Below are 27,709 nucleotides of genomic sequence, written 5' to 3'. Positions count from 1 at the left end.
ACAGTAGCAATGTTTACATTAATAGATAGAGAGAGGACAGAGGAAAAAGCAGTATCAGACAGACTGAGAGGATGACAGAGGGACACTGGATAGGCAGACAGGCGGGTTTCTGTGACAGTCATTGGACTTAGTCTGGTACCGCGTAGGTCTTCTCTTTTCTCACTCACATTCCCTCTACCATGTTCAGGACACACACACACACTGACAGTCCACTAGACATACCCGCACACACAGAGACACACACACTGACAGTCCTCTAAAGCAGGTTGAGATGCTGAGGCTTTGGTGGTGGTACACACACACACACACACACACACACACACACGCATACACAAGTAGTCAGAGAGATGGAGAGATAATAACAAAAGGAACTCCTGCAGTCTACCATCAGACTCTACCAGTACATCACAGGGGGAATGATAAACAGAGAGAAAGAGAGAGAGAAAGAGAGAGAGAGAGAATCCAGTAGAGTACAGGAGGATGGGGGATAGACCGTGTGTGTGCAAGAGAGAAGAAGGATGAGTTTGAGGGCAATGAGCTAAAACAAAGGCTCACCAAGCAATGGAAAACCAAATCCAATTCTCTTTATTTCCTCTTTGCTACAGCCTGTGACACGCAACTACATGTGACTTAAGAATAAAAAAACAAACAAATAAATAAATATCCTCATCTTAGATTTGATTCCATAATCTTCTAATAAGATCCACATACTTGCACTGTTTCCACTGAACTGCACAGTTTACCAGTAACTGTTTCTCTAGAGCTTTCAGGGATTACTGCTTTGGACAATCATTCAACATAAAAGAACTCTAATCTCAAAAGCCACGATGCCTGTCCCTCCCATCATATCCCAAACCAATCGGTCACTAGTAGGCAACTTAGCTGTTGCAATTTTACATGTGACTTAAAATAACTAAAACCATTTAAATTAGTTCAAACTTTTTTCATGAAGTATTTGTTGCAAAATCTTCTCTGGAGCTATAAATCATCTTTATTTATGCAATTGTCTATCTGAAATGAAGAACGTGGGGTTGACGTGTGTGTGTGTGTGTGTGTGTGTGCGCGTGTGCGTGTGTGCGTAAGTGTGTGTGTGTTTGTGTGTCTTTGTTTTCCTTCATTTCATCAACACGAGACAATTTTGATAGGTGTTTACAGCTCCCAGATGAGCCACTATGATGTGATATGACATGATATCCAAATGACAAATATTCACAGTAAATGAGTGGACGAATAAAGAAAGCAGATAAACAAAGACATCACTAAACAAGGATATTAAAAGATGGCTCAGATGTTTTACCCGAGATTTAACTTCATTTAAATGATCTATTTACTCTTCCGACCAAACAAAATTCAGCGCTAGAAAAAAAAAAAAAAAAAAAAAAAAAAATCCTCAAATTGATCTCTTTTGTCCCATTGTCGAGTGCCACTTGAGAGAAAGAGACTAGAACTGAAACAACTGAACTCGCCATCTTTCTCTTTCATTCTCTAACTCTCATGTTTTTTTTGTCTTTTTTTTTAAACTTATTTATTTATTTTGCTTTTGGTGAGGGATTAAAGCACTCGAGCTAGGCATAAATGGTGTTTATGTAAATACGCGCTAGCCTCAGCGCATTATTCAAAACGCTAACAAAAGGGAGAAGAGCTGGGCCAGTCGGGGTTGCAGAGCAGCAATCATTCTCACCATGGAGACGCAGCAAGAACTCAACCTGAAAATGCTTCTTTCTTTTTTTTCTTTTTGAATATAAATTTATGGAACTTTTTTTCACCTACTGCATCAAAAGTGTTGGTGCAGCTAGAAAGCTGCCACTCAGGCGCCATGCTACTATATTTCTGATAACGATTGCTGTACGTCTCACATTGCCTGCCTGCTCTGGTGCTTGGGACTTTATAACCTCAGCACAACCAAAGAGGAGCTTTTCCACTCAGACATACGTTTTTTTTTTTTTTTTTTTTTTTTTTTTAAGAGATTAAGCCCTTTGACAAAGCTTTTGAAGGTGTTGCCATCAACTGAAAAGAAAAACAAAACAAAACAAAACAAAACAAAACAAAACAAAAAAAAGCAAACGAACAACGTCTAAAACACATACTCCATTTTTGTTTTCATTACACGTAGAGGGCAACAGTTATGTGACACCACCTTCAATTTGTGGTGGTCTGTCCATTCTTAAGGTGACAGTCAAGACCAAACGACGGGCTGACAGAAGCCTCTGGGTTTTTTTTTTTTGTTGTTGTTTTTTTGTTTTTTTTTGTTTTGTTTTGTTTTATACCTATTTTAGACATCATCTTTTCACTGCATTACATCACAAAGTTTGGAGCCAAACTACAGTCGAACCTCAACTTTCACGGGTTTAACTTTCGTGGATTTGATTATTCGAGAGTATGCCATCAATAATTAAACAAGTTTTCGTCCTACTGCAGAAAAATGCAGACAACGTGCATAGACTAGAAAATTTAAAGACAATTTTAAAAAGTTTAGTAAGTCATAAATGCAGTATAGCGTATTGTTTCACTTTTATTTGTGTGTTAAATATGGTCCACAGTATTAAGAGTTAAGGTTTGTAGGGGCCTAGAGATATTCGTGGTTTTTCCACTTTCACGTGGGTCCTGTGCCCCTAACCTCTGCAAATGTAGACTGACTGTAATGTTAAAACAGGGATGGACATGGTCAATAAAATAAGCCCAGGCACTGGTGGCATATCAGTAGAGTCAGTGGTTGGCATTTAAACCGTGGACTTAAAATCGTGTTAGAGATACAGTCTATAACAACACTCCAATAATCATACACTCCAAGCCCTTGGAGAGGACAGTAAGCACTGTCTTTCACACTGCTAGGTGACCCAGCTGGAAGATCAAACCCAGCTCATTCCAGAGGTGAAAATAACAGGGTAGGAGGTGGAAGAAGGGAGGTGGGGTAGGGAGGGAGAGGGGTCACTTGTCATACAAACAGCGTCGGGCGAACTCGTCAGGAGGTAACCTCTTGCGCAGGTGCTTGGCGAAGGTGCTAAACGAGCATGGCACCAGGCTGCGAGCCTCATTAGGCCCAGATGCTGCTGACGTGCAAATACACCCACTCACACACACACACACACAGACACACACACACACACACACACACACACACGCACACGCACTGAGACAGATGTCAGGGTGGTAAAGGTGAGGATTGGGATTAGGGCAGGGCTGGTGTGTCAGTGATTAGATCTGAGAAAACAGATTGGCCCAAGCCAACATGAGCCCCTCTGGATCTCTTGCTGTGTCACAGTACCTTATGCGTATGTGTGTGTACGTGTGTGTGTGTGTGTGTGTTTGTGTACGTGTGTGTGTGTGTGTACGTGTGTATGTGTATGCATATGTGTGAAGGTGTATGAGTGTATGTTACTACAAAGACATACTCATAACACAACACCAGTGCTTATTTGTGTAATTAGACTCTCTTCATCTGTTTGGGGACTGTTAGGTAATAGTGGTACTTAAAAGGGCTGTTCAACCTTACTGACATATGGCCCTATTTCTGCCTTGTAATAATATTGTCAACATGACTCTTCTGTTATGTTCCTTCAGTACGTCAGTATTTACCAATGTTTTGAACTGTTTACATTCTGATGTTCAGGAAATACATCAATCTGTATTAAATAGTGTATCCGCCACAATTAGTGGAATTATAAGTGAATGCATTTGAAGTTATAAGTGAAAGCATTTGGAGTTGTCACAGAAAACAAATATTGGGCGAAAAAAAAAAAAAAAATCCAAGTGATTGAAAAACAACTAATGGTAATAAAGGTTACGCGAGGCCTTTACATTAAATGAGGTGACCATTTCCTTTACATCCGCAATCACATATAAAACTTGTGACAGCTGAAAAAAAAAAAAAAAGTGCATTCTGGGGTCACATAGGTTTTAACCTAAGATTCCATCTGAATACAAAGCTGAGTCCAAAGCTCAGGCATTGCCTGTAATACATTGATAAAAAGGAACTGTGTCCATATCACTGAAATTCACTATCTTTCAGAGCGGTTGTGCTGGGCTGGGGATTGATCCCAGCAGCTGCTGTTTGTGTCAGCGCCGTTACAGTGGAGCCGCAGATGCTGTGTGTAGCCGTATTGCCTACTGATTAGATGAAATGTCGGTTGCATTTCTACCTGCTCATGTGCACCCGCTGAGAATGCTACACTAGCCGGTGTTCGGCTGAGAGAACGGTACGGCTATTGAGAGCCTGTGAGTCGTTTTTGAATTAGGTGTGAATAGAGTTATAATGTGTTTATTAGAGAGTAATATATATTTAGATCTCTGTGATGGCGTTATGACATCGCAACTAGGGTAGAGACTGTCTTCTCAGAGTGCTGTTTTTTTTTTTTTTTTTTTTTTTCCAGTTGTCATGTTTTGACAAAGGCAGAAATTCAGAGACAGGACAGCAACGCTGCGTGATAAAACAGAGCCATCGGTTTTGTTTTCTTGGAAAGTTCACTCTGAAGGGCAGCTTTGTCATTGTCAGTCCTCTGAGACTTTCTACAACAGGCAATATAGCATCAGTATTTTTCTTTCTTTCTTTCTGTCTGTCTTTCTTACTTTCTTTCTCTTTCTTTCTTTCTTTCTTTCTTTCTTTCTTTCTTTCTTTTTTTCTGTTGTGGACCAACAGTCAGATTGCTTACAGTTGCAATATGAATGACAGTGTGTTTTGTGGAATGCTCACTCAGGGTTGGAAAAGGTTATAACCACTATAATGTCTGAGTACCATGATAGGTTAATTGACAGTAATCACACAATATGATTGGATAGGGCAGGTTCTTGGTCTTGGCCCCTCCTTTTTTATGCAGTTTCTTTCATTTGCTCATATACATTTAAAAACACTATCAGTTATATTACTGACATGGTGCTCTTTTTTTCCTCTTCTTCTTCTTTTTTTTTTTTTTTTGATTAAAAAAAGAAGGATTTTTTTTTTTTTTTTTTGCATGGGATGTGTGGCGTTCCATTATGTGAGTAGTAAGTGGTATTTATCCTCTTGTAGGTGCTGTTACGGGCGTTGACCAAGAGAAGGGGGCCGTCCAAAAAAGACTGCCTTAAAAAAATCCATCCTTCTTTCCCCTCCCCCAATCACACAGCGAAAGAATGAAAAGACTGAGTAGATTTTTTTTTTCTTTTTTTTTTTTTTTTAATGGAACTCCCTATCCAACGCTAAGATAGAGATGGCAAAATCTCTTGATTCCTTTCAAATACAGACCAATGCATGTTTTTTTTTTTGTTTTTTTTTTTTTTTGGGGACAATCCATAGAGGAAAAAAAAAAAAAAAACTTGTTTCCAAGGAAAGGTATCTCTTAGAGAAATCATGTGACCTTTTGTCATTTTAGTGGACGAGGTCTGACTCTCTTATCAGTCCTCTCACATTTTTTCTCCTTTGGAGCGGTTATCCTTTCTGAGGATACTGCCAGAAAACTTACTGTGGATATGTTTCCTCTGGATCACGAGTCCCTCTCCATTTTTCTGCATCTTTTGGGCTGCTTTCCTCTCTGTTCTTGGTCCTGGCAGAACTCTAGTGTATGGACTTTCCCCCACCTTCTTGCCTCTCCTCCCCTCCTTTTCCACATGTCATCCATAAGACAATGGTTTACCAGGAATTGGCAGGTAGGTCTCCTCTCCTCTCCTCTCCTCTCCTCTCCTCTCCTCTCCTCTCCCTACTGTGCCAAAACCTTTTTTTTTCTCTTAGACAGTATAGAGGAAATATCATTCATTAAATAATGTGTTCTGCTCCCTTACTGAACCCAGCAACAATATGAGACTACATATGTCATTGACAAGTTTTCTTTTTTTCCCCCCACATTTTTTCATACTTTCTTTTTCTTTCCTGGAAAAAACGAGCGCACTGAAGTCAAAAGAGAGGGAGAGAGCAACAGCAGTACTGAATTTGAAACAAATCACCCTTTTCTTTGTCAATTTCTGCTTTCTTTTTTTTTTTTTTGTCTTCCTTCATATTCTTCTAGCATTTTAAGGACTGAGTGAGAGGCAGAGTGAAAATTGTTTTTGAACGAGAACATTATCACAGCTGAAAACCGTTCTGAGACTGGCCCATACCACGCCCGGCTTGATGCTGTGGAATGCCACTTTCAGTAATTAGTACATAACTGGCTGGGACCAGAATACCACTTTTTCAACCTTCCCCTTAGATGAATGTACCTCGCTCCACACTATAAAACACCCTGTTCACAATCAAATACTCAGTCCATTTAAAAAAGAAAACAAAAAAGTTTAGGGTTAGGATGGTAGAATACAAAGTATATATTTGCCTTCACAAGAGTGATGGGAGCTTTCAAGCTGATGTTTGCATACTGTTGTAATTAAACCTCTAGCTCCTTGTATAAATGTAATTAACTCAAAGAATATTTATGATTGAATATATATATATATATATATATATATATATATATATATATATATATATATATATATATATATATATATATATATATATATATATATAGTATGTTTACAAGACATTATGGTCCATTATGTGAACATATGTTTGATAATCATGTATGTTTTAACTCTCCCTGTCTGATCCCAACAGTAAGGCGAGAGTGACAGTGAAGTGGGCAGTTAGCCAAATTTATTAACTCATGTATTTATGCTAGTGATAGCGGTCAGTGTGAATATAGCCACTCTAAAGGAAGCACTGTACTTGTGAATGTACTTTGTACCCAGACATTTTTAGTACAATAAAAAAAAGAACACCAACATGTTGCAATCTGTAATTTTCTTTTTATTTCAGTTTATGAGGATTTTATGTTTCCTCAGGAAGAAAGAATCTCAGTTGGGTCCATGATAAAAAAAAAAAAAAGAAGGGATGATAATAGGAATGCTGTGGACATGTTATCATTTATATTGGTTTTGTCTTTTTTGAGTGTGTGTGTGTGTGTGTGTGTGTGTGTGCGCGCGTGTGTGTGTGTGTGTGTGTGTGTCTAATAACTTCTTTTGTCATTGTGGCTGAAAAATATGTAGCAGCAGTCTATCAGCTGTAATAACTCTGGTAACCAATCAGAGTTGAGAGCTCCTTCTGTTTACATAACAAACGACTGCTAACACTTCTTGTTAGACCAGTCACCGCCCACTGAATCCCATCACTATAGTAACCATCACAGAGTGCTGTCATTATGGCTTGTCACTTTGTCCTGGGGCAAACTGTAGTGCTTTTAGACCACTGGTTGGAAAAGCGTTAGTCAAACGCTTTTGTGCTACTAAACAAGTGGTCAGAGTGCAAAGTGATTAAATACAAATGCATACTCACTAAAATAGTTTGAAATCCTATGCCTCTACAGTATTAAAGTCTTCTTTTACAATAGCACTTTGATAATTTAGCACTTTGACACATTTTGCATTATACTTTAACCACAGTTGAGCACAGTCTCTCATCATTGCAGGCTGTGATTTCAGGCATGTCTTTGTGTATGTCCAAAACCACCGTTTGACTGGCTTCATAACTGGACAGTAGATAGCAGCATAGCTTTTCATTCTGTTCTTCTGTAAGCACCTACTGGTGCAGAATCAGGGCTGTCTATCTATGCTTTCATAGAGAGAGGGAAACAAACTAACTAACTAACAAATGAACTAACTAACTAAGTTTTGGTTAAAAAAGAAGGAAAAACAGATTAATCAGTCCTCTGCCTATCTTTATTTTAATGGTACTTAAACCGTATAAATAATAGAGTGTTGCCAGCAGTGAGGAGGTATGTGAATGTGATGGAGAGGGATGTGAATGCGATGGAGAGGTATGTGAATGTGATGGAGAGGGATGTGAATGTGGTGGAGAGGTATGTGAATGTGATGGAGAGGCTTGTGTATGTGATGGAGAGGCTTGTGAATGCCGTAGATTTCGGGGAGGGAGAGGTTTGGTGCGGCACAGCAGTGCGTTACAGAGCAGCATATCTTGAAAACATCATTCCATTCTCACATTCTAATTCTGGAGGTTGTTGAGAAGACTGCCATGACAAGATGAAAGACATTTTTTCTCTATTTTTTTACACACCTGCTAATTATGTGCACATACTCGCAGGAACACATACACGCATACACGCACACACAGGCGCACACAGACAGGCACACACACATACACACACACACACACACACACACACACACACACTTGCACGTTGTGAATTTTTGTATGTTTAGTAATTGAAGAAAGATCTGGCAGAGGGTGATAATGATAGAACACTGAATGGGGAGGCAGGGGACTGGACACGTATGTGTCAATATGTATGTGTGTGTGTGTGTGTGTGTATGTGTGCATGTGCAAGTGTGCATGTGTGTTTGGCATGTTTAGTGATACCAGAGTCTCATAGAAGGGCATCACTGTGCTTAATTATAAATGTGTGCCTAATTATCACCATAATAAACACTACATCAGAGGTAATGTTGGTTCCTCTCTCTCTCTCTCTCTCTCTCTCTCTCTCTCTCTCACTTGCTCACGCACCTCGCTCACACACAGACACAGACACAGGCACAGACACACACACACACACACACATACAGACAAAACAAAAAAAACCTCACATAAAATGGGAGTTGGTAGGAGAGCTTGAGCTCATTGAAATGTGTTTGTTGGTGTTAATAAAATCCAAGGCCTCAGCCTGTCGTGTCTCCCTCACTCCCAAGCCTAATCAGATTTTACTTCCCTATGCGGAGCCTCTCTCTCTCTCTCTCTCTCTCTCTCTCTCTCTCTCTCTCTCTCTCTCTCTCTCTCTCTCTCTCTCTCTCTCTCCCCCTGTCTACCTCTGTGTGTGTGTGTGTGTGTGTGTGTGTGTGTGTAATAAAGTGAATCTGGCTCATATTTGTCTTGAGTATGAGGGACTGGTAGAAGGATTTTTTTTTTTTTTCATCAGTCCATATTGTACTTCCAGAGTAAGAGTGTGGTGTGATCCACCCAAATCCATTTTGACCAGCCAGCTGCTGCCCAGCGGTAAAACACCCCCCAGATTTACTGAACAATAACACAGCCACACAGAAACATAGAGAGATGTTCTGACTCAAGTGAAAAGCAAGTAAAAAGCTGAGTTGCTGCTGAGTTTGTATATTGTGTGTGTGTGTGTGTGTGTGTGTGTGTGTGTTTTGTTTGCAGAGTTGTAGTGACAGCCTGCCTAATTGAACAGGCTGTGGGTGAACTTGCACAGATGGTGGGAGGCAGTATATAGCTAAACTGGGCCTTTACCTGTTACTATATAATCAGTCAGGGCACACGCTCTTACACTCACCCAACCACCCAACCACCCACACACACACATACACGCACACACACACACACACACACATACACACACACACACACACACACACACGCACACACACACACACACACAGTGGGTCTATAAGTCCTGAAGCCTTGAAATGTTTGGAGCAGTTGGTTGTGCTGTCAGACTCCCTCTCTTAAGCCGTCATACTCTCTGCCCATACGCCGCTGCTGAGCTGGCTGCAGGTATGCCTGATTGAAAAGTGAATCCCATTAATGGGGTCTTTAGTGGTCTTTGGACCTACTTTGGCCAGGATGCTCATGCTGGCACAAACATGGGAACAATGCTGGGCAAACAGAGGGCACTTATTACAGCACCATGCCCCAGTGCCAGTGCTGTGATTCCTGGCAGTGCCAGCTCATTGGATAATCCACTGACCTTCTCAATCCCCCCCCCCTTTTTTTTCTTTGCACTTCTCTGTAGACTTTTTTTTCTGGAGTCCTCTGCTGTTTTGCCTCTGTTCTTTTCTGTCCTGTCCTCTTCTCTTCTCTTCTCTTCTCTTCTCTTCTCTTCTCTTCTCTTCTCTTCTCTTCTCTTCTCTTCTCTTCTCCTCTCTTCTCTTCTCTTCTCTTCTCTTCTCTTCTCTTCTCTTCTCTTCTCTTCTCTTCTCTTCTCTACTGGATGTGAAAGAAAGAGAGAGATAAACAGGGAGAGAAAGAGGAGGATAAGATGAATGGATATCTGAAGTGGAGGAGATGTCTTCCTGTGGTGAGGAGGTTCGTTAGCATTGGCGTCTGCTAATCCTCTCTTTATTAGCTGGGCTCTGTGGCAGGCTGTTGTGTACTCAAAGGATTAGCTGTTGTTTGTCTCCTACTCTGCATCATATTGTTCCATTCTGCAGCAGGTCAGAGGGGAGCTCCATTACCACACTGCCCAGCACAAGTGCTCTGACACTGGGTACAGTAGCACCCACGGGGCCCATGGGCTGGAAGTAGTTCTTAACATAGAGCTGAATACCCAGAATGGCCCGGGCCTTTCAAACACACACACACATACAGATGGAAGCACACACACACACACACACACACACACACACACACACACACACACACACACACACAGGGGTGCTCCCCTCAATTAACCTACTGCTGTGCCCCTCATGCTGCAGTAGTCAGGTCTGCTCATAACGGGCCACAGACACACACACACACACACACACACACACACAGACATCCACGCAGACTTATAACAACCTGCACAATAACAACCCACACACACAAACAGACATGCACAAAACATAAATGTGGTTTTGACCTGGGCTTGCATCGACCCAGTCATATCGTCACTGTAGTTTTAGTGATACAGAGTGCACAGAATTTGTGAGTGTATCTACTGTATGTGAGTGTGTGTGAGTGTGTGTATGTGTGTGTGTGTGTGTGTGTGTGTGTAAGGGAGAGAGAGAAAGAGCTTTCAGCAGACTCAGACATGAAGATGAGACCTCATATCACAGTGGGGATCCTTTTTGGCTGGAGAGACACATAATCGACCAATCAGTGTCAAACACACTGCCAATTTTTCTGTCACACCTCTTACACATCCTCTGTAAGTGTATGTATGTGCCCATAGTGTGTGTGTGTGTGTGTGTGTGTGTGTGCGCGCGAGTGCGTGCGTGCGTGCGTGCGTGCGTGCGTGTGTGTGTGTGTGTGTATGTGTGTGAGAGAGAGAGAGAGAGAGAGAGAGAGAGAGAGAGCTTTTTTTTTTGGTGCCTGCAAAAGGTCCACACAGCCCAGGAGTACACACATAGCATGTTGCCTCTAACAGGATGCATTTATGACTGCATGTCTGTGTGTGTATAGAACATATACATATATAGCACATGTAACACAGGTCCAAGCTTAAGTCCAGTGCATCTGTCACATTGAGTATGTGCTACCCTGTGTGTGTGAGATGTAAGTGTTTGGATAAGGACATAAAAGATATATAGAAGGGGACAAAATGACATATTCATATCCTAATGGGGACTTCCCATTGACTCCTATTATCCCGAAACTAAAGAACACTAGCCTATCCCTAACCCTAACCCTAACCTTAAGCAGGACAGTGCCACTCCTAACCATACACAGCAGGAAGAGCTTCTCCAACAACAGTGACCACTGCTGAGACATACATACACAAACACACGGCTCTCTATCTCTCTTTTTAAAGAGACGGCCCCAGTCTAAAGCTGGAACCACACAGACTTTCCCTTCATACACACACATGCACTCAGACACCCACAGAGTCCTTGGATTCTCTTACTGATCGCGTTGAATTGGAAGACACAAAATGACACACAACACATGACAACACATACCTAATCTGTCCCCTTCAGAGACAGGGAGACAGTCTCCTGTTCAGCACCAATGACTGAATCCAGATCCATTCACCATTCACACACACACACACACACACACACACACACAAATGCGTATATAGTGAGTACATAGTTACATTACTTAGAGAATACACCTCAGAATGTCTACAGTATGAGTCCAAAATATATCTCTGTATAAATTTACATCTATTATATATATATATATATATATACAGTGTTTTAGATTAGTGTTCCATGAGAAGGCAGAAATTCAGCTGAGCATGCTGGGAGAGTCACAGACAAGCTGATTGAGGGACAGATCACAGAAGGGCTGACTATCTGCTCAGTCCTTGGCTCTACTGATAAGTGTCTCTTAATGTGTGTGTGTGTGTGTGTGTGTGTGTGTGTGTTTGTGTGTATGTTGCTGCGTCCTCTACTCCATGTAGTAATGAATGCCGTAGGCATCGCTGCTACTCTATGCCAGTGCCAGTGTAGGTCGATGCCAGGGCAGGGCAGCCTAACTGGGGCAGAAACATATTCACCCCCTGGCTCAAACAGTACCCCTTTCCCAAAATAACGGAGAACAAAACAGAAGAAATAACACATGCGCATACACATACGCACACACACGCGCACACGCACGCACACACACACACACACACACACACAAGATGTGTGTGTGTGTGTGTGTGTGTGTGTACCATGTATTGGTATCTTTCTGGAGACTGAAAGTCCCCAGTAAGATAGCATAATCTGACAAAAGTGCTCAGTGGGGACCAAAATGCTGGCGCCCGTTAGGAGAACATTTCTCTTAACTATATTGTTGTTATTGATAAAACGAAAGTGTCAAAACATGTCTTTGGTTAATTAGCGACCCAGCAGTCATCTCTATGCACTGCCCCTGGGGTGCAGACCACTGTGGATACACACCCACTCACCTCTCTCTCGCGCTCTCTCTCTCTCTCTCTCTCTCTCTCTCTCTCTCTCTCTCTCTCTCTCTCTCTCTCTCTCTCCCTCTCTCTCTCTCCCTCTCTCTCTCTTTGGCTCTCTCAAAAGTATAGTCATTGTAAATGAACATCCTTCTTCCCTGTGGCCTACATGGGGATGGTGGTGAGCCAAAGCATTTTGGCTCTGGGGCTCCCTTAAAGAGACCAAGAGCATGTCATTTACATTTGGAGCCAAATTCTTCCTTCAGGGATAGCAGCAAGAAAGAAACACAGGGAAATGTGCTTATTTATGTACGTTTTTGTGCATGAGGATTTATTTTGCATGTGTACTCCTTCTTGACCTGGCACATAGTTTATTTGGGGGCTTGGTGTGCTGTCTTCTTTTTTTTTTTTTTATTGTGTTTCTATGATTATTTCTATGACTATTTTTTATATACGTGCTCTTACTGAAACAGTATGTATAGTGAATGGGAGTGAATAAGGAAATATGAAAATCCCTGTGTGTGATAACATCTCCCATGGTTGTACAAATCAATTTATCGCAACTTTCCCCATTCCATGCAACTCATTGCAGTTATATTAAAGTGAAATGATAAACACTCATTCCTTTGGTTTTACCTCTTTCTGCTGGATGCTGACAAACAGTATGCTAACAGCTGACTGTAACTGCTCTAAGTGGTCACACGCTAACACGGTAACATCCGTACCTCACATAGCGAGCTAAAGCAACTCGACTATGCTAACACTCTCTCACAATACAAAGGAACACAAAAGCAAGATAACTCATTTCTTAGGAAGAGAGCTGAAAAGGCATTTTAAAGGAACTCTGGGGGGAGGACGGGGGATGGGGGGAGGACGGGGGATGGGGGGTATGTTGGATAACAAATGAAGGCAAAAAAATTCTCTCTATCTTTTTTTTTTTTCCTTTTGTTTTCCACTTTCTAATCTGTGATGCAAGTGAATGAATGCTGGGAGCATAAGAGATATCAGTGGTAGAGAGAGCATGTGAGAAGAGGGAGAGAACAGGGCTTTGTATTTAATTATGAATCAAACTAGCTTGGGAGACAGGCCAGCTTCCTATATTTTCCCTTAAAAATTGAAACTTCCCTTACTCATTCTGTTCTCTGGGTCTCCTGACAAAGACGGAGAGACAGAAGAGAACATGGGAAAATGAAGTTCTTGAAAAAAGAAAAAAAAGAGGACAAGGATAGGGACTGCCTTTTTTCTTCTTTTTGTTGCAGGAGTACACAACTAACTGTGTCTAGATGTAATGGCTTTTAAATTGACACTTGTCTGTGTAACTCTGTAATTCTGAGTAGAGAAGTAGAATGAATAGACAAGTGGATGGTTAAGGCTAAGTAAGGCTGTTCTTTTACCTCACAAATAAGATGAATCGGGCAGAATGTGTGTGTGTGTGTGTGTGTGTGTGTGAGTGTGTGTGTGTGTGTGTGTGTGTATGCAGTGCAGTAATATGAAGTCTGTTGTCAAACCTTGACTTGATCCTATCACTGATCATTATATAGAATCAAAGTGTCTTTTTTTATATCAAATTATGTTGATGGTAAAATATCACATGTTCTCTCAGACTTAACGTTCATGAAAATCTTGCTGAGATTTCCAATAAGATTCAGATTACATTTGGATGTGTTTGAATCTTCTATTGACATGCATTGTAATTGTGTTATTTAACTACTTAGCACTGTCATATAAATGGTCTTCAGTTTGTGACAGAATGATCTGATTAAGAGGAAGAAGAGGAAGTGAAGATGGAAATGTTTATTTCTTTTCACATGATCAATGGTTGTATTTTTTTTCTTTTCTTTTTTTTTGTTTTACCAACAGTAATTAAAAATACCTAAACAGTTGTGTGTCCCGTATAAGAACTTGACACAAGTGTAAACAAAATGCAGATTTAGCTCATATTGACATGTCAATAAAACTGAAAATTAAAATTTATCAACAACAGAAGTAATGCGTGTGTGTGTGTGTGAGAGAGAGATAGAGAGAGAGAGAGAGAGAGAGAGAGAGAGAGAGAGAGAGAGAGAGAGAGAGAGAGAGAGATCAGACTACAATGCCTTCAACAATCACATTTCTTTCTGTAAGAATAGCTAATGTGTCCCAACGAAGGAAGGAAAAGGTCAGAACAGCATAAAGTTATCCGCATGGATACCCACACACTATGAGGAACAGTACCCTGACAGCAAAGCCAAATATTTTAATACCTCACCTCAAAGAAGTCCCCCCAACACACACACACACACACACACACACAGAGGGATAGACAACAAACGAACTCTCTGCTCATTAACAAAGAAATGATACTGCATGGCTTTCTGATTTATTAAATTGATGAGTGAATGCTTCACTGCATTGCCCCTCCTGTTAATCCTGGACAGGGATTTTGAAACGACTGACATTTCAAAGTCTTAGTTAGTGGAGTGTTTAATGAGTTCAGATTACTGCAGTCTTGGTTTTTTTTTTTTTGTTTATTTATTTATTTATTTTACTTTATTTATTTTTTTTTTTAATTTATGTTTTTGCTCTTAGGTCTTGTTTCTGGGCAGGACTGGTTCCATAAATTTCTTATAGTTTAGTGTCAGGTTTAGTTTACATGTCATTTTATTGTTGAGCATGTGTGTGTGTGTGTGTGTGTGTGTGTGTGTGTGTGTGAGTGTGTGAGTGTGTGTGTGTGTGTGTGAATGTGTGTGATAAGCTAGAAATCTGATTGTTAGTGTTGTCTGCTCTCTCTCTCACTCTCTCTCTCTCTCTTTCTCCCTTCCTCTCATTCACTCCCATTTTATACTGCTTGTCAGGGTAAAGCGCAGTCTCACCGTTCGTCTAGTCTTAATACAAAAGGAAGTATGAGTGGTGCCAGACAGATTGGAATAATATGGTTTTTGGTATTTGTTTTCTCTCTCTCTCTCTCTCTCTCTCTCTCTCTCTCTTTCTGTCTGTCCCTCTCTTTCTCTCCCACTCTCTCTCACTTTTATTTTCTCTTTTGGCTTTTTCCCTTGTTCTTAGCCTTTTTCAGGACTGTGCAGTTTGGCTGTGCCTTTGGCTTTGATGAATTGATCTGTAAAGCTTTGTTTATTTTGTCGGGGAATATTGATGTAGTGTACAGACCTGAGTTTTATAATATTTCATATTTGTGTTGCTGTCAGCATGGGTATATAGCCAATATTGTTTTGTTTTGTGTATGGAGTATGTGGCAGTATAGTGTATGGTAGTGGATGTGACAGGTCATAGATGTGTGATAGATTTGACTGTGTATTGCTGTCTATAGGCTTAAAATGAGACATGGTTACTATGATGGAGAGGTCTCTCTCTCTCTCTCTCTCTCTCTCTCTCTCTCTCTCTCTCTCTCTCTCTCTCTCTCTGGTTTTGCTCCCCCTGTTTGTTTTCTTTCTCTGTTGCATTTGATGTGGTGCTATGGCAAGCATAAACTCTAAAAGAAACGACATACAGAGAGTAATGGAGGAGATCTAGATGTGTTGACACACCTATACACAAACACAAACACACACACGCACACGCACACACACACACACGCACACGCACACACACACACACACACACACACACACACACACGTGCGTTCACTTATTTCTTTTTTGTTGGTGTTTTTTTCTTTTACTTTTGCCCTTCTTTGTCCCGTGCCTTTTTTTTAATTTTCTCTCATCCATCCCTTTCCTCCTCTATGCTTCTATACTTTCAAACCATTTTCTCGTTTCATTTTTCAGTTGTCTCAGCTTATCTTGATCTCTCCTCATCCAATCTCCTTTTCACACATACATGCACATGCTCTCACCCATGTCTTCTCAATCTTCTTCTCTCTCTTTCACACACACACACACACACACACACACACACACACACACACACATACACACATAGAATCACACATGTTCTCAGTGACCATCTGTACTGATGCCATTTTCATGATCAAATTGGCAGGAGTGTGTGTGTGTGTGTGTGTGTGTGTGTGTGTGCGTGAGAGAGAGAGAGAGAGAGAGAGGGGGAGAGAGAGACCTGCTGTGTATTCCCTATTTCAAAATGCAAAACACACAGCCAGCGAACATCTTGTTTAGAGAGAGTCCATATGCCTACTCTTGGCATGAAGAAGCTCTTCCCTGTGCCCATCTCTCTCTCTCTGTCTCTCTCTCTCTGACCATCTATCTGTCTCAAACACACACACACACACACACACACACACACTTGTACTTCTATCTTTGTGAGGACACTCACTGACATAATGCATTCCCTAGCCCCTTACCCTAACCTCAACCATCACAACTAAATGCCTAAATCCAACCCTTACTCTAATCCTAACCTAAACCTAATTTTAATTGAGGAAGTGAGGACTAGCCAAAATGTCCTCTCTTTCCCAAAATGTCCTCACTCCCAAGGTCTAAAAAATTGATCCTCACAAGGATAGCTGTACACACACACACACACACACACACACTCTCTCAGATAAAAAAGTGAGTGGCTCTTTGACTGAGATTGTGCATGCCTCTTGATATCCCTGACCTGATATGAGACAAAGAGGTTAGAGGTCATGACCATGGTGGCTTATGAACTGACACTGAGTGACAGTGTGACCATGCAGTGTGACCTCAGAGTTCAAATGATCAATGCTGAGAGAGGGTGTGAAACTGGTTGAGGGGTGAGTGAGCAAGAATGGAGAGAGAGAAAGAGAGAGAGAGAGAAAGAGAGAGAGAGAGAAAGAGAGATGAGTGAAGGCTCTGTGTGTTAGTAAATAGATGATATGCCTAACTGCATGAGTGAAAGATAAGATTACCTGTTTGTGGGTGTGTGCATAGGGTGCACACACACACACACACACACACACACACACACACACACACACACACACACACACATACCTCCTCTCTCCCAACAATATAACATAGAAGCACAAAATGCAATGATATCATTAGCCAGGCTAATTACACAAATCGCACAGCAACCTCTCTGGTGATCCATACTGCGTTTTTGCATTTTCTTATTATCTCCGTTTTTGTCGTTGCTTTTTCAGTTGAAGCCGATTTTCTCTTTCCAGCCTGGTGCCAGTCATTGTTCTATGGCTGTACTTCTCTGTATGTGAATGAAGCAGAGTACACTTCCTTCTCTCTCTTCAGATGCTTAGAGCTTGGGTTGCACTGTTGAACAGCAGCTCTGGTTTTTCTTTAACGTGTTTCTTTCCACACTTTGCCTTTGAAGTGCAGATGCGATGTTCGCAGGAGACATTTAGCGTGAAAATCACACATACACATGACAAACACATTCAGTGAATTGAAACTACAATCTTTCCTGTGAAATAAGCATTGTATGTTTCGATTATTCTTTTTTTCCTCTTCTCATTTGCAGTTCTGGTTTTGCACAGCTACTAATATCTAGTAATAATAAGTAAAAGCATAACAATTTAACAAAAAATAAATAATGATTTTATTGCATAGCACTCTATGTCTTTTTAATATTTAGACAGACATTCTGTGGATGTGTTGTTGAACAGGCTGATTACACGGCCTCAGACTACAGAGTTTGTATGGCTTACAGGGCATAGTTCAGTGAGGGTTACTGTGACTGTGTCAGGGTTTAGGGTGGTTGTGTTGAGGAGGCTGTCACTGTTTCTCTCTCTCTCTCTCTCTCTCTCTCTCTCTCTCTCTCTCTCTCTCTCTCTCTCTCTCTCTCTCTCTCACACACACACACACACACACACACACACACACATACACACACACACACATACAAACAGAGAACATTGAAGATCCTTCTATGTCTCAGTGTTTGGACATGAGTCTGCACTGCCTAAATTGTGGGGACACCACTCTGTCAAAATGTGTCTTCCACTGGAATGAACTGCACACCGTTAATGTTCCAACAGGAATCTCTCTCTCTCTCTCTCTCTCTTTCTCTCTCTCTCTCTCTCTCTCTCTCTCTCTCTCTCTCTCTGTCCCTCTCTCTTTTCAGCCTTAGAAAGGGAGCATGATGGAGCCCCAGGCTGAAACCAGGACCACCACACATTTATTCACTTTTTGTGGCATAATTGATTTTTTCCTCTGTACAATTCCAGTGGGGTAAATGGGGGAAATTGAAGGCCAAAAAGAACCTTCCTTTGAGATATCTTCTCCATATCCTCGCCCATCCCTCATTAATGATAAAAGCAATTTTTTTTTTTTTTTTTTTTAGGAGAAAGAAGAAAAATCCCCTGATGTGTCTCTTCACTGTGATCACTGATTTTAGAGCCCTACCTTGTAGATATTTCAGTTTCGTTTGATTACTTGGTTGTTTCACAAGCTCACAGACATTTTAGGGAAAAAAGAAAGTTTTGAACAAAGAATATTTTGGGCAGCTGGGGGTTGTTTGTATGAATTTAAATATCAGGAGGGAGAGAGAGAGAGAGAGAGAGCAAGAGGGAGAGCATGCGTAGGAGGCTTTGATAATGGCGTACTGCTGTATTTATACCTGCATGTCCCTGCAAGTGTCTCGTCTAAAAACTGCCAAGTGTGAAACAACTAAACAAAGTCGCTGAATTGAAATCTGAATTAGTCTGCTCAGAGGAGCACAACATGCTCCAAAAATAACTGTTCCCACAGCAACCCTCTTTTTCCAGCACTTTCCTTTGGTCATCGTACATCCGTGCAACCTGTTTTAGGAGTCGATAAATTGTTTTGCTGTTGTTGATCTTGTTGTTTACCTGCAGATGCCTTTCAGTATGTCTCTCTTTGTTTTTGTTTTGTTTTTTTTGTTTCGTTTTTGTTTTTTTTTTCTTTTTCTTTTTTTTTTGTTTTTTTTCACTGTCTACTGTTTGGGCCTGCAGCAGAGCTAAACACAACACTCCTCTCAGTCTTAAATGATTCATTTCAGAGGATGCAGGTGAGCTTACTCTCAAATATTTATGTTTGGGAAGATGCTATGCTCCTTATTTTACTCACTTTAGCCCGCGGGCTACTCTGGTTCCTCTTTGTGCTTCAAAATATTGTATACCACAAAAGCACATGAACCAGCCATGGAGAGTTTTAACAGAGAAAACATTGCTCATCTTTTTTTTTTTTTTTTTTTTTTTTCAGAACCAAACATGGAGATGGTCTTCTGCTTCTTTTTTTTTTTCTTTTCTTTTTTTTTTTTTGGAGGAGCAGAGAGAGATGATAGCGTTCGAAAAAGATTATCTTGGGTCATGATAACAGACAAATAATCAATGAAAGATGGTCTGGGGTTGCGTGGTCAGGGATAGGACGTGAGCTTGATGTGTGGGAATCAGAAACGTGTCGGTTGGGTTGTTCATCATTACACCGTTTGAGCAGATCATTCTGTGAGACGAGTGATGTACATTTAGCTTCTGCTGATACTGGTGGAATTGCTTTCTTTGGTATCATTTGTCTTTTGGTGGACTGGGGTGACACAGAGAGGTTTCTTTTTCTTTTTTTTTTTTCTTTTTTTTAACTGAATTTCTATTGATTTTCAAACAGACAGACATTGAAACATTTTAGAGTGAGTGTATATACCATTACAGCAGGAAAAACTTATTTAGTATATTGTGGGAAATATGTAGCATAAGCAATGAACTACAACACATTTGTAACTGGGGCCCTGTTGTTATGATGTGCTTAAATGCAATGCATGGTATTGTTATATCATTCTTATGATGGAACATTCTGGTTAATTTGCCGTAAGTAAAGATCTGTAAATAATCCTAAATCCTATGGGTCTTGGCTGCACAGATCAAACCATCATTGTCATTGATCAAAAATATTAGACATTGATTTGGGAATTGGGATTGGTTCCAGTACAGATAAAACAGCTTACTCAATTTCCCCAGTTACTGTTTCGATGCCTGTAACTATGTCATCCATTGTTCTTTATGTATATTTGGTCTGGTTTGGTTTGCTCTTTTTTTTTTTTTTTTAGATAAAGATTTATCTTTTCTCCTTCACCACAACAAAGTCTTGAAGAGTTTGCATTAGATGAGTCATGTTCAGTGACATTGGGCCTGTTCTCCTTTCTTCCATTATATCTTCTCTATCATTTATATGTACACACTCTGGGATGTCAGTCGCTCAAACTAGTGGGACAGCTTCATTTCATAAACGTTATTATCTGTTGCACCAACACCACTGGCTCTGTCAGCTGATCTTTAGGCTTTAGCCATTTTAAATTGAGAAGGATGTTTGGGCGAGGGGACTCAGGTCTAATTTTAAGTGTGTCAGTCAATACATCGATGTCACCAACAGCACACACTCATTTACACACATCAGCCAGCTTATTAAAAAAACAAGGATGCATTAGAAAGCAGAGTGTGGGTGCCAAACAGGGTGTGTTATCACACTGGCTAATGAGTATAGTTATTTACAATGTAGTGAACCTACTCTGCTCTTGGCAAAGCAATTTAACAAGCAGCTTGAATCTTCCTTGCTTATTCTGGCTTATCACAATGGAGCTGTTTGAAAATGGGATCATATCTAAGTATGTATTACTGTAGGTGCACGCACATTTCCACTGTTGAAGAGCTTATTTCCGGTTAAAACTTAACCTTTATCTTTCTTGTTGTGGCTAGAAAGAGGATTTTTCTTTTCAGTTATTTATTTATTTATTTATTTTGGTAATTTTAGTAATTAGTAATTTTGCTGAATTGTTTTAGAGGGGTAGAATTCGTACCTTCTCTTGTCCTCTCCTCAGCCTTTCTTTTCTCCTTTTGCTGTCTTTTCTCCTTTCATCTCATTACTAAATTCTCTCTCTTTCTTTTCTTTTTTTTTAAATCCTTTTTTATTTTGTAATGTTTTAAATTGAATTTCTCTCACTTTCCCCTTTTTTTTTATACATTCGTGGTTTTTTTCAACCTGTCTCTTTTTTCCTCTTCTCTCTCCCTTAGTCATATCCCCACTTCTCATTTCTTTCTCTATTTCTTTAACTCTCTGTTTCTCAGTATCCCCCCTCCTTCTCAGCCTCCTTTTCTTTTCCTCTCTCTTCCATCCTCTTTCCAGGCAGCATGTCGATTAATTAATAGCCGGCTAATTTAATTTCCCAAAAAGTAATAACTTGTTTAAGCATGAATAAAGACTGACAAGGCAAAGTTCTAATCTGCCCAAAGTTTAATTAGTCTCGGCGAGGTTTGCACACCAGCAGACGGGGTCAGGAAGAGAGAGAGAGAGAGAGAGAGAGAGTGAGCAGAGGGACAACAGAACAAGGGATGGGAGAGAAGGAGTAGGGTCGGGGTGGGTAGGTCCTCATCAGCTCTGCCTGTCTGCCTCTGCTTGGTAGAGGATGGCCACAATCTCCTACACAGGGGAATTGTGGGATAGTGAGGGAATTGCTGTTGACTGTCAGAGTGTCAGAGGGTGTTTTTTTTTTTTTTTTTTTTGCAATGCTGTCCTCCACACCTGTCACCCAGGGCAACGGGAGCGGCGTCGAATGGGGCGGCTGGGTCCCCTGAGCAGCTTTAAGGCTCAGTCGCGGCTGCAAATCAATTGGCCGAGAATATTATGGGATGTAGTGAAGTGGCTGCATACATTATATTTTTTTGCCTTCAAGGAAAAGAGCTGTGTGCCTCTACTGCATATGTGCACATTCACTGATGATGAACGCAATCTGTGTATGTGTGTGGAATATGTATGTGTGTTTGTGAATGTATTTGTGTGTGTGTGTGTGTGTGTGTGTGTGTGTGTGTGTGTGTGTGCGCGTGTGTGATGGACTGTGTGGGAGAGAGAAATTATAGAACTTTTTGTGCATAATTGATCATTTTGTGTATGCAGTTTGTGTGTGTGTATGTGTACATATATATGTGTATGCGCATATGTGTGCATGTATAGATAGCCACAATAATTTCTCCTCTCCACTGGTCTCGTAGGATCTTTACATGTCATTTGAACAGACATATGAATATACATATTACCAAATGGAAATGAATGATAGATGGAAAATAATTTTTGCTTGGATGAACATAGGGATTTTAGAGAGTAAAGCTGCTGAATAATTGCTTTGCTTGATATGCAAATCAAAAGCTCATTGTTATTCATTATTGTCATTTTTATTACAATCATTTTGATTGTCATTTTGAGAAGTAAAATCCCATTTGATGCCAAACAGGTGCTCCAGCAAAACATATATTCAAAAAACTTCACAAATATTAAAACCAATAAAAAGTAAAAACACTTTTTGCAAAAACAGATCAAAAATGTCCGGAATCATGATTTTGTGCAGTTTATCACCTGTGAGCAGATGGGGATTAAAGGTCGATGAAGGCACTCTCAACCAAGCAAGGCAGTCTTCAAGACAGAGAGAGAGAGAAGAGAGAGAGAGAGAGAGAGAGAGACAAGTGGAAGAGCTTAGCCTTAATACATATCTCTTTTTCTCTTTACTCTGGTCGACAGCACGAAATGTCAGATACTCATCTAGAAATTATTTCCATTTTATTACGGTGAAGAGGGACTGGTGGAATCTAATTAGCTTAAGGAGAGCAGTGACGCTAGAGAGGCGGTATGGGATGCAGCAGGGGTGCAAAGGGTCAACTCTCAGGCCTTCCTGTACTGGGAAAAGAAACCTTCTGGGGGTTAACTGGAACTTGAAAGCGAAGATAAGAGCTTGGATGAGGGACTAGGGTAGAGCTCTCCAACTGTGAAAGAAACCCTTGATGAGATGTCGGAGTATAACCTTATACCTTGAATATTTCAGCCTTTAGGATGTGTCAAAGAGAGACAGGTGAAGACACACAAAATGATATAAACGCCATAAAGAGACAAAAATTATAATCCTCAATGTGACATGACTTTATACGGAGAATTTCTTAAAAATGTCCATTGCTGTTGTGAAACTGAGATATGATGGAGTGAATTTTTTTTTTGAACACACTTAGAGTAATAGGATTACTTCAGTTCAGTCAACTTCAGAAGATTACTTTGTGTTCACAGGTCACTAGAATTTTCTTTGGTGGATTTCTTTTTTTTTTTTTTTTGATCTTTTTTAAAGTCTTTTCATTGCAGTACTATGTGTGTGTTCTCATCCAATGCTGGTAACTTTTGCTTCTGTTCCAGGTAGTCACCTTATTATTATTGCTCTTCATTTAGCTGATGATCTTTACCAGATCAATCCAATATTTACAGTTTACAATTTTGGGGCTAGGTCATTTGCTTGAGAGATTTTTTACAAATATAAATTCTGCTCATCTCTTTACCTGACCACAGCTATAACTATAGATTCACAGTGATGACTGCCATTTTAGCATGTCCTAAGTCATAACAGAAGTAAGCAAATCTGTACCACCACAACTACCAACTTTGTTCTACCACACTGCTCCATCTCCTGCAAATGGCCAAGAAGTCTGCCACCAACCAGGCCCGATTAGCATCTGATCAGAACAACATGCCTTGTTAACTGGCCATTAAATCTCTTGACTAGTTGTAGTGATCACAAAGAGAAAGTCTGACACAGAGTCAAGATACGAGTTCTTCTCTTCCTTTTTCTTTAACTAAAAACCTGTAATAAAAAAAAAAAAGAAGAAAATTAAGTACATGTTGAACTCATGTTACTGGACAGAAGTATTCATCTAGCATGCTATATAATTGTCAGTTGGGCAGTTGGGCTTTAAGTTATTCTCATTGAGTTGGACTTGCTGAACTCTTCAGTAGATCTCAGACTCAGCAAAATGCATGGCTATCCACAGCTGCTGAATCCATGAACAGAGATCCATCAATCAGTACAAGAATATTTAGGATGAATATTAACTACATCCTTCACAGAGAAGAGGATCTTAAGTGAGTTCTTAACCCTAAATCTGTTCTCATCTGCTAAAATGTGCAAGGATTGTTTGTCAGTGAGTATGATTTTGAGGTGGTGCATATGCAATATCTTTAACCCACCCTAAACCCCTCTCCAACCCCCCCCCCCCCCCCCCCCCCCCCCAAAAGAAGAAAGAAAAACTCAGAAATGAGGTAATACATCCCAGTTATATATTGAAAACACAGACATTTAAGAGAAAAAAAAATCCCCAAGAGATTGTAACATTCTGCATGTACACCCCCCTCATCCCAATCCCCAACTCCTTGCCGCCTCCCAGTATCAAACTAATCTAATGTCACGCCCAGAGGAAAGGTTACGCTTTGCATTCGCATTCATATTTTCCATGCAGGGAGGTTGACCTTTCCAGATCAAGCTGCGTTATTTTCTTTGTGTGCCACAACCCTGCTGCATATTGGTGTGTGAGACTTAGATTAGCATTCAGTATGCCAATTACCTGTTGTGAAAAAGGGAAGAGAGAATGAGTGAAAGAGAAAAAAAAATGGTTATAGTGCAGATTAAACACCTTTGATTATGAGATATAGTTAGTTTTTAAACAACCTTTCGAGTGTTTCTTTCTTTCTTTCTTTCTTTCTTTCTTTCTTTCTTTCTTTCTTTCTTTCTTTCTTTCACTTCATGTTTTCATTGTAGACTATTGTAAAGTTTGCTTTTGTGTCCATTTTAACATGTGTTTTATACATGTTAAAACTTGTGTTTACACTGTTGTTTTCTCTTACTGCACATCCTCCTTTCTCACTTGCTAGTGAAGATAATTAAATTAGAGCAGTTTCCATGTGCTAAAAAATTCCATCACTTACAGTAAACAGTCTGTGGAAATAGAAATAAGGAACATCAACAACAAAGCTGACCAAAAAAAAAAGTCTGAAAAATACTCAACTGTGCTGTAAACAATGTGGCTAATTAAAATCTTGAAAGCTATGAGCTGACTTTGAACACTTTGCTGTTAAAGTGGAGAAACACAGAGGGATGTAGCATGTTCTCAACCAACAGGTGCCTAAATATCAGCAGCAGTGGCCCATATTTTGGTTCGTGGCAGTGATTAACTCAGATTAACTCAGAGATTAACTCAGATCATGAATTTAAATGTGATACTTACCAAATTTTTAACCAATTCTCTAAATTGTGACTGATTGCTAAACATTAACCCTTAATGTACCGAGGGATGACCTATTCCTTTTAGCTGTACTCAGATGTTCCCAGGTTTTGTTAAGATCTCATTCTATCCGTCATACTTTTCAGCACTTGTGATCCTGCCTCTAATAAAAGATCTCTCTTTCTCCTTCTCTCTTCTTCCAGATCTGAGGCCTCTGCCCGACGTGGCCATGACCGGCAACTGCACGCGTGAGTGCACCGAGTTCGGACATTCAGATGCCTGCTGGATGCCCGGCCAGCCTTCTCCCAACCGTGCCAAGAGTGCCAGTAAGAGCGCCCCCAAGCTCTCCACCTTCGTGCCTTATCAGGAGCGGGAGGATCAGGAGCAACACATCATGGCCAATGGCAGCCCTAAACCCCTAAGTGAAGAGCGCGGCGTAGGCCCCACCAAGGTGGCCAATGTCCGCTTTCTGCCCCCCTATACCAGTGCCTACTCGGCTGGTGGCGAGGTTGGTAAGGACTGTCCACGAGAGGAGATCCCCTTGAGTCAGGCAGGTGATTACAAGTCTGCCACTACCCCTTCCAGTCAAGGCTCTAAGAGAGAGATCTACCTGTGATCCAGTGAGCGATCTGTTTGTGATCTGCTATTGATCTACATGAGTTTATAGATCGATTGGTGAGTCTGTGAGGATGAAAGACCTCGTCGAACGACTCTCAATCTTATTGTCACCACTCCTCCCTTGAGAGACTTTGACACCTGACCCTCAACCCTCCATGTCTTCAATTCTATAACTTTAACCCCTTCTATAACCTCACCCCCTGCGTGCCTGAAGACTGTGTGATTATGATAGAGTTATAGATGCCACCCATCCTTTTTATAAGGACAGCCACCACAAGAGGCGTTAAAATCCAAAAAAAAGGAGAAAAAGAGTATACATAATCAAAAACTCCAAAATCACATTTGTGATGATCCAAACAAGAAAACACACCGCGTGTAAATTGCTATCAAAGGAATGTAAACCACACTTTTTTGATTGAACTTTGTGATAATTTAAATGTATCTAGCTAATGTTGCTACATTTTTTGTCTTTTTTCTAGATTACTGCTGTTGATATCTAAAAAGAAGCTTAGCTCAAAGACAAACAGTAAACTATAAATAAATATATACATTGTATTGTATTGTAGATGCCCTATTTTTTTTTTAAACCCTAAGCAATTGTTGTCACCCTAGCTATGTGATCTCCAAAGGGACATTCAGTACAGTGACGATGTCCTCAAACAGAATACATTTCCAAAACGCTCACATGGTGAACACATTCACCTATATAACTGTACTGAAAAGTAAATGTATTTGACATCTGCCTTTTACATAAAGGGACACTTTTTCTTACTGTACAGTTGTATAAATACAGAATTCAACAGACTTTCAACATCTTTAAAAACAACTTTTAATTTGTCTTTATCCAGTTTTTTCTTTTTTCTGTACAGAACTTGATTTTTTTTTTTTTTTTCATTGTGTTCACATCAGTGGTTGCAGTAAAGGGATATGGTTCCAATGTACTGCTTTCTCATTTGCTGAAGGCCATGGCTACCTGGATTGAAAAGAGGACAAAGACACTGTAGAGCCAGAGAGAACTGCAGATCTCTGATTCCATTTAGCTCTGCTGTATGCTTGGACAAAAGCAGAAGGAAATAGAAAAGAAAACTCAACATGTGCATTTGTTGGAATGTATAACTGCAAAGTCTCTCACTGACTCCAGCCTAGGATCCTCCTCTCATCATAGCCCCGCAAAGAAGCTGAAAGGTGAAATGCAGACTTGATCTGTCAGTGACACTGGTCAAACCCATGCTATGCTCTGGGATAGGACAATGACGTCTTTTGATTCTCTCTGCTGAACTGTGTGGCGGAGAAAGATATCAGCTTGACTCCATTTTAGTCCAGTTTGTGCATTCAGTGTATTGTACTTGGTCTCAGACATTGTTTTTTTGTGATTAGTCCCTTTACAAATGTTTTACACCATAGGAAAATGAGACTTGGTCAGCATCAAATTTGGAAACCTAATTTAACATTTTAAATACTCAGTCTGCAATTACAAGGCTTTAAACACAGTTTTAAAAAATTCTTCGAGTTAAAGTTTAAGTCATATATTTTAATTAATATCGCTGTGTTACATTCTAACAGTCTAATGTGAAGTATACATCTAGGCACCAAGATACCAAGGGTTCCTTTATAATGGGCTTTTATATTTCAATGTGTGATAGATGGGATGACCATCCGTTCAGGTTTGGGAAAGTCCATTTGGAGGCTG

General features: G+C 40.4%; 1 protein-coding gene across 1 annotated transcript in view; it reads left to right on the top strand.

Moving 5' to 3' along the window:
* Nucleotides 1-26,121, top strand: part of pcdh1b (protocadherin 1b) — a 144,666-nt gene extending 118,545 nt beyond the window's left edge. The window contains exon 5 of the mRNA XM_030768000.1: nucleotides 25,605-26,121. Within this exon, the coding sequence (XP_030623860.1) occupies nucleotides 25,605-26,017 (413 nt within the window). The 3' untranslated portion in view covers nucleotides 26,018-26,121. The remainder of the gene's footprint in view (nucleotides 1-25,604) is intronic.
* Nucleotides 26,122-27,709: the final 1,588 nt, after the last annotated feature.

The sequence above is a fragment of the Chanos chanos genome, chromosome 1 (genome assembly GCF_902362185.1).
Source record: "Chanos chanos chromosome 1, fChaCha1.1, whole genome shotgun sequence".
Classification (NCBI taxonomy): domain Eukaryota; kingdom Metazoa; phylum Chordata; class Actinopteri; order Gonorynchiformes; family Chanidae; genus Chanos; species Chanos chanos.
The sequence above is the reverse complement of the archived record's forward strand: the minus strand, read 5'-3'. Positions and strand labels throughout refer to the sequence as shown.